Genomic DNA, 8,136 nt, shown 5'->3' with positions numbered 1-8,136 from the left:
ACAGTAAACAAACTTCTTCAAATCCCGGCATTGTGATTTCTAGGCACTTGTTTCATGCTTCTCCCAGCACTGCCCTTCTTAGAGGAGAGACACCTGAAATCAAACGGAGCCTCCATCTCTTGCAACTAACTAGATGAGTTCGGCCACAGTTATCAACGGCGGCGGAGCGGGGGGGGGGGGGGGGAAGAATAGGAACAGAATGGGAAACAACCGTTGATTAGCGTGTCGTCCGAACCCAGCCACATACACCTGCAGCGCACCTTTCTTCCGCGAGGTCAGGCGGGGCTAGTCGGTCGGTCAGGTGGCTCCTCTGCCTGCCTGGCTGACGTGGACGCCAACGGGAACCCGCCCTATATCAGGCGCGGGCGAACTGAGTGCGGCTGAGCACACACACACACAAAAAGGAAGAAAAAAGAAGAAGCCAGGCGCCTGAGGGGGTGGAGGTGGGACGGGGCGAGCGGTGAGCGGGTGGCTCTGCTGCAGATACTCCCTCGACGTCCCCCCTCCGCTCTTTTCCTTTCTTGGCACAACCCGAAGCGAGAAAGCGACCGCGAGAGTCCCGCGGGAGATGGCTGCAGAAATGGACCCTGGCAGCGAGCAAGGTAAGGAGGGCGGGAAAGCAAAAGGCGCTTGTTTCCTGATGTTGTGGAGACGCCCCAAAGAGACGGGCATTGTTGGCTGACGCCTCCCTTCCTTTCTTGACCCCCCCCCCCCCCGCCCGGCTGGCTCTTTCTACTTCAGCCGAGGTCCTCTGTTTGCCTTGCAATACGGCAGCAGTTGTGTGCGCTTAGTTTGCGTTTTGTGCCCTAACTCCCCTTCCCTTCTTTATCCGCCTGTGCAATCTCCTTGCAGCGGCAGGAGGTGGGGTGCCCAGCATTGGGGGGGGGGGGCAGAGGAGTCAGCGGCGGGGCCCCCTCTTTGGCCCCGTTATGGCTTTTAAAAAGTGCATTTGGGGGACAGAGGGAGGGAGGGAGGCGTGGCGGATTTGGGTGCCTCTTCTGCCGGAGGCCCTTGGGCGGCTCCGCCCTTCGCTCTCCTGTCTCGCCACAGCCCGCGTGAGCCCGAGCGGAGTCTTATTGCAGCAGAGGCTCGCGCGGGCTCTGCGCTCGCTGGGGTGCTCAAGGGAGCCCCCGGCGCGGTGGGACTTAGCGCCTTTGGGGAACCCCCCTTCCCCCCTCGGCGTCGAAGCGCCGCTTTGTCCGTCCGCACGGCCAGCCCGTGCTTTTCTAGCGCTCGTCCCCCTGGAGGCTGCTTCCTCCCGCTCCCCTTTCCATGGCGCTTGTTGCATCCGGGAGGCGGGACCCGCTTGGCTCGCTCGGGGGTGTTGGCGAGGCGCATTCGGCCGTTGAGGAGCCTTCCTGTTGATGCAGTTTCTCTAGGACCGCGCTAGCCTGGCCTTGGGGGATGGAGGCGGGAGAGCCGTGCCTGGCGGCCGCAGGAAACTCGAGGCGTGGCTGCGCTCCTTGGGCGCCGAAATGCCCCCCCCCCCGCAAGAATCTTATAGCTTATGGCGTGAATGTCGGCGGAGACGCCTTTCAAACCACGCCCGGTCCGGCCCTGGGAAGGGTCAGGCTGGTGGTGACGGGAGCCGGCCAATGGGATGCCTCTTTTGGGTACGAGATTGTTAAATGGAAAAGAGGGGACTGTCGATCTCCTTGCTTTCCCCCAATCATTTCTAGAAGTTAGATGACTGCCCTTACTGTTTACAGTTCTTTTCCTCCGCTCCCCCAGCCCTGATTAAAAACCTGGAATTCTTCCTAATACTTCACGCAAGTAATGAAGTGGTCTGCAGTCCAGGAAAGCTTATGCCAAAGTAAACGTGTTAGTTTTTAAGGTGCCACAAGACCCTTTGAATAGTCTAACAGACATTACTTTTATAATCTGTGTCTAGCAGCTATGTCTTCTTTATACGTTTTTACTCTAGAATAGCAGTGTGTGTGTGTGTGATTCAGATTGGGATCCTAGTGTGGAGGGTAGGAGGCTTTTAACATTGGGATGGGATCCCCTATACCTACTCTAGAACAAAAATGACCAAAAGATGTAGCTGATATAGATTTAATGCAATCTCTCTTTTGGCTCTAAGATGGCTACCCTCTGGAAATAGCTTATTTTACACTCTAAAATTATTGCTCTTAATCTCTCCCCCTTTAGTAATGTGTATTACTTCATTCCAAAATGTGGGAAACCAGTCATGCTGGGTGTGGTGGGAGACTTGATCAATGGTGAATTTTGGATTCTACTGAGTGGGACTTTGGACTTCTGCCCCAATGTTAAGCATTAACAGTACAACTGTCACTACCCTTTGTCAGTTGGAAATATTCTCAGATGTCCTCTATATACCCTTTCATGTATTGTGCACCATGTAGTAGTACTAACATCTTGTGGTTTGTCTCTATATATAAGGTTAAGAGAAGAAATTAGTAAAACATATGTTCTATCCTCTGTTGGATGTTTATTGTACTCTAGAAATGCAAAGCAACCCCAAATCCACCTTGACACAATCGTAATGTGAGAACCTTTGGTCTGATCCAGCACAGCTCATAAGAAGAGCCATGCTGGATCAGACCAAGGGTCCATCTAGTCCAGCACTATGTTCACACTGTCGACCAGGGACCCACAAGCAGGACCTGGTGCAACAGCACCCTCCCACCCATGTTCTCCAGCAACTGGTGTGTATGCAGGCTTTCTGCCTCTTATGCTCTTAACAAAGACCTTTGTTTCTGTGGCTTTACTTCTGAGTTTGACTACTTTCAGACACCTACGGCTAAGCTCCTCGAATCTACTGTAACAGTGGTAGGCTAGAACATTCAACTAGGAACGAGTTAAAATCTTCAGATCTCCACTTGTTTTATTTGGCTCAAATAGAGATTCATGGACTACACTGAAACGCAAAACACACTTGTAGCAGCAGTTGTCAAATGTTGTTTCCAGAAGGCCAGCAGCAACAACAAATATTTTGTCACCGTGCATGTAGTTTGATTGGGTGGCCATATATTAGGTCTGGCAAAGGCCAAATTGATTTTTGAAGCAGATCTTGGGCAGAGCTGAAGGTAAAAGGAACAGGTCCGAAGGGCCAAAATATATTTTAAAAAACCCAGCCTGTTGTATCTTAAAGCTTTTACTGCCGGTAACTGAGCGCTAGGAGCGGCATTTCATCAATCTTTTAGAATGGGGGAAAAACTGCACAAAAGCTGGGAAATGACAAAATGATCAGTGGTTGAAAGGTGGGGAGGAAAGGGGTGTTGCCATCTGGGGAACCCAAGAGGTCTGGATTTGGCCTCAGAGCCCTACCTATGCTCCTTCATTGTCCAGCATAAAGTGAGAGAGAGAGGGAGAGAGATCTTCACTGAATTCTTTATGCGTCACAGAAAAAGCCAGGGCCCTAATTTCTGTTACATGGGAGAGACCATTTCTGCCCTTAAGTTCTATAGCTTGGGGAGTAGTTGTCACTTTATGACAGTCTTTATAGAAGCCTTTAACCAGATTCTTACTGCTTCAGGGCTTCTCCAAAGACCTGCATGAAATGGAACTGTTCCCTCCTTTTGCCTTCACCCGTGAAGGCAAATAATGGCTGACTACCAAGAGAACCCCAAATATGTAGACCCCACTTTTTTTAATGGCATTATTCACTGAGATTGCAATACAACTTGAATTCAATATCTTCTAGGCCTTTTGCTGCTTTATGCTTTTAAAATGGATTGGCAGCTGTTTCTATAACTAATTTGCTTTTAGATTATCTGTTACCTTTGTTTTTAAACAACTGTAAGCTGCCTTCATATTTATAGGAAGATGGATAGGAATAAATTATACATTTAAATGGCTCATGGTGCAACCCTAATGAAGTTAGTGGCAAAGCTCCCATTTTTAATGAAAGTGGGATTGCAGTTGGGCTTTCCAATGAGACTTGCTGAGCATTGGGTTTTGTATTCCTTTTACGTAAACTTCAGACAGCAGTACTGAGCAATTAGACACCTAGGGTCATGTAAAAAGGGTTTAATAAGCTGGAGTGTTGCTTCGAAGTGTTTTTATGCACAACATATCTTGAACCAAATTAACATGAACTAGGAGATTACCTGGCCATGCTGATTGGGATGATGCAACTTCTCTAAGGAAGCCTGTGAAGTTGTTCATGGGGCTAAAAATTACAATTGATGAAGGTTGTTCTGCGTATCATTGTGGCTTCTTGGATATATTTAGAAAAAATACTTTTTTTAAAAAAAAAAAGCATAAGAATCCTCTTTTACTTATTTCTCTTATGATGAAAACCAGATACTGCAAATCCAAAATTATGCAAGTCTTAGAGCTTGAAGGCTGGAGCTGCAGAAGTGGTGAGGTTTGGAATTCCACGGTTAAAGTACTGCTTAGTATGTTCTCTATGGCTTTCTTAGCAATTATGGTGGACTCATGGAAACCTAGGCTCTTAAAGATGAATCTAGACGCTGTCTAAAGTATCAAATGCAGCTCACAAGTTGTTAAGAGTCTTGGCTCTAACACATAGTCTGCACCAAACCTTTAGGTCTGTCTTCCCTAAGCCTAGTTCACTCCAGATGTTTTGGACATAAACTCTCATCAGCCCCAACTAGCATGGGCAGTAGTCAGGAATGCTGGGAGCTGTAATCCAAAACATCTGGAGGGCACTGGGTTGGGGAAAGCTGATCTAGGTGTTGAGCAGCTTCACACATTTTTACACATCCTACATGGATGTTTTTGTTGTATAAAGTGCCCCTGTGTTTCTGGACGGCTTGCCTGTCCAAGCTCAAAAGGCAATGCTTGACCTAAATAAACATTATGATCTGCTTGGGGAAGTTTTTCTTCCTCTTTCATAATACTAGAACGAACCCAGGGTTACCCTATGAAGCTAAGTGGTGGTAGAGTCAGGACTGATAAAAGGAGGTACTACTTCACACTGCACATAGTTGAACTCTGGCATTCACTCCCAGAAGATGCAGTGATGGCCACCAATCTGGATGGCTTTGAAAGGGTCTTAGACAAATTCATGGAGGATAAGCCTATCAGTGGTTACTAGTCATGATGGCTATAGATTATACTATAATCTCTCTCTGCATGCCAGTTGCTGGTATTGCATTCATGTCCTGTTTGTGGGCTTCCTATGGGCATCTGGTTGGCCACTGTAGGGAAACTGGATGCTGAATTAGATGGGCCTTTGGTTTGATCCATCACAGGTCTTGCGTTCTCATGTTGACTTGGATCTCACAAATATCTGCTTCTTTTCGATGTATATATTTGGTCAAGCACGTGGAACATGAATTATGACCCATGAAGACAGTGTTTTTGTAACCAAAAGTGTTTCTGCATCCTGGCCTCCATTCAATAGAGTTAAGGGCATTAAAGCCCATTCAGATCTATGGCATTAAGCATGCTTGCTTCAGTTCTGTATTTTAGCCCACTTTACAGTATCATATAAGACAGCACCATATAAAAACTGTTGCCAGTTATGTAAAACATGGGTATTAATGCCTATAATGGTATTAATGCCTATAATAGAGCTTTGTCGCAACCAGTGCGTCTTCACTACCTGGTATACTACTAGTGTGCCTTACAACCACTGCAGACAATGACACTAACTTTAGTGGAATTTACTTGTGTATCTTGTTCCTTAGTGTCTGAGTTAACTGTGGCTTGAAGGCTTGTTCATAACTGAGAGAATCTTTTCCTAGATTGATATCCTTTCTTAATGGCATGTTTATGCCACCTGATTTTCAGTAACAATGCACACTAGAAATCTTGAAAGTATACTGCAGATACTAGAACATAAGGTAACCCAATCCTATGCACTTTCTCAAGTCCCATGGTGCAATAGTGCAGTGAAGATTGCAACCAGAGTCTACTTCTGCTGTAATGCTTTCAAAGGATCATGTGGTGTAGCTGCTAAATGTTGCTGTTCTTCCTGTCAATGATGCAACTTTTTGTTTTGTTATGAGAACATTTGCTCTATAAGCATTCTCCTGGAGAGTTTGCCACCAAAGCCTGAACTTTAATAACGTAATCAGTTCATACTTTAGAATGCAGAAAAGGTTCTCTCATATATGTGTGTGTGTGTGTATCTTCTTGACTGATTATTCAGCAGTGTCCACACCTGATTGTGTCTCTTCTCTGAGTAAATAACTGGCACGGTAAGATGTTTAAAAATTGTTATTCGATTCCAGACTTAGTGTGACTTTCTGTGTACAAGCATTTGCTTAGTACTGCTGATGAATTAGGCCTATTCATACTAATCAAGACAGCAGATCTCTGTAGTTTCACTGAAAGTGTAGCCTGTTTAAAGATCAATAGCTTGTCAAAAATCTTATTGTTCCTTGATGGGCCCGAGTTTTGGGAATGCTGTATCAGAATCTTGGGTGAAGCGCTGAATGCTAGAAACAGTTTAGAACAGGATTGTGCTAAAATTTGGGGATGGAAAAGGTGAAGTACACTGGGGTAGAGAACCCTCCCTAGGAATTTGATTCATGGTTAGCAGGTCTCCTGCCTGCTTTTAAGAGTCTGCTTGCTTCCAGTAGGCTTGCTTCCAGTAGACACTAAAGCCCTATTCAGAAATAATTTACAAACACAATTATGTGTTTTAACTAGCTTAAATGACAAACATTGTTTTTAAACTAGGTTCCTAAACTAATCTTGATTCTCTACAATGGTGCATTTAGGACTGGAGGAGACAAAATCATGGTTTGAGCCTAGAAGTGCTAAGTCTTGGCAGTGACCTTAATTATGGCTAAGGTTAACCAGGATTCCAGCTAATTTCTCACTCCATAATTGGCAATCAAGCCTGCTGCTTGCCAATTATTCTTACTAGATACCCTGTGCTCATAAGCTAGTTCAAAGGGAACAGATACCAAAAGTACAATAAAATTAGGAAGTGTGGTGAATTAACGTCAGGTGGAAAGAAGCTTTAACATTTCATAACCTTGACAGAAATGCTCCTGGGAAATAGAACAGAGGTTTTTATAGCAGCAGGTATGCAAACTGTGTTGCTTCAGATGCAAAAGTCTATGTCAAATTTCTGAAGAGAATCTGTTCTCAAAAATGCCTGAAGTCACAAGAATAGAACAAGTGGGAGGTTTGCCTGCTAGCAGTCCCTTTTCACAATTTTTTTCTTTTTTCTTTTTAATCTAGAAAATATTGTGCTAGACAAATGAGTGTTTAGATTTATTTGACACTTGGGAATTGTGACTGAATGTGTTCTTTAGGCACGTATTCAAATTTGCACATGTTTTAAGATTACTCTTGTTAGGAATTTTTTAACCTTTGCAATAGTGTGTCTTAGGAGAGATGACCAAGTGATACACAAAATGCACACACACAGGTTTCTTTGAACTGATGGGAATGTTTTTCACAAGAATAAAACTGCACAATGGTTACGTTGGGGGAAATTAGCTAATTGACAATAGTTTTGTGAACTCTAACATGGAGGTAACTAGTTCATAGAGTCCAACATACCAATAGAAAACAAGCACACAAGGCAAAGAGTAACCTGGATGGTGTAAAGTTCCATGTACAGAGTTTGAGTTGTGAAGAAAACTAGTTCAAAGATCAGCCTGGAATCTAGACCAACAGCTGCTGAGCACAGAAGTCTAGGCCATGGACACATATGAAGCCCCTGGGTTGGAAAGAGCTGGACTCTGGTTCTGAAGGAGTCAGGGAGATTGGGACTAAACATATTGGGGGCTTAGAGTGAGATTGCAAGAGCAGGGAAGAAAAGGAGCTCACGGAAGCTTGTCTTTGATAAAGCTTACAGAAGTTAGCCTTGTGCACAGTCATTGTGGCAAAAGTGGAGACTCTTAACATTTGGGACAGCTAAATTCAGAGCACTTACACCAATTAAAGTGGCTATGTTTCCAACTAAAAGCTGGCTTAAATATAGACTGATTACCGAACGCAGAAAAAAAAAACATCTCAGTGTGAAATTGATCTAGTAAGTAGTGCCAGTGAAACTGAAGGTGTCCCAACAATTTTAGTGGAGGAGAGTTGAACTCTGTTGAAACAGATGAGTGGTTGTCACCATATCATGCACAGTTCTTTAGGTTGCTAAAAAAAAATTCCGCTCAAATGTTTCAGGTTAAATATTTGTATTGTGACAAAAAAATTAGCATGAGGTATTTTTTAGCGTTAAAAATATACAAA

At 44.5% G+C, this 8,136-nt stretch overlaps 1 protein-coding gene across 4 annotated transcripts in view; it reads left to right on the top strand.

Annotated features, from left to right (window-relative positions):
• Positions 1–330: 330 nt before the first annotated feature.
• TPD52 (tumor protein D52) overlaps positions 331–8,136 on the top strand; it is a 93,834-nt gene continuing 86,028 nt past the window's right edge. Inside the window, exon 1 of one of the 4 annotated variants that reach the window (XM_063130873.1) lies at positions 331–602. In XM_063130873.1, coding sequence (XP_062986943.1) covers positions 569–602 — 34 coding nt within the window. In that variant the 5' untranslated portion in view covers positions 331–568. The remainder of the gene's footprint in view (positions 603–8,136) is intronic. The other 3 variants (XM_063130874.1, XM_063130875.1, XM_063130877.1) reach the window with 3 other exon arrangements.

This window comes from Elgaria multicarinata, chromosome 7 (assembly GCF_023053635.1).
Source record: "Elgaria multicarinata webbii isolate HBS135686 ecotype San Diego chromosome 7, rElgMul1.1.pri, whole genome shotgun sequence".
Lineage (NCBI taxonomy): Eukaryota > Metazoa > Chordata > Lepidosauria > Squamata > Anguidae > Elgaria > Elgaria multicarinata.
This window is presented reverse-complemented; position numbering and strand designations above follow the sequence as displayed.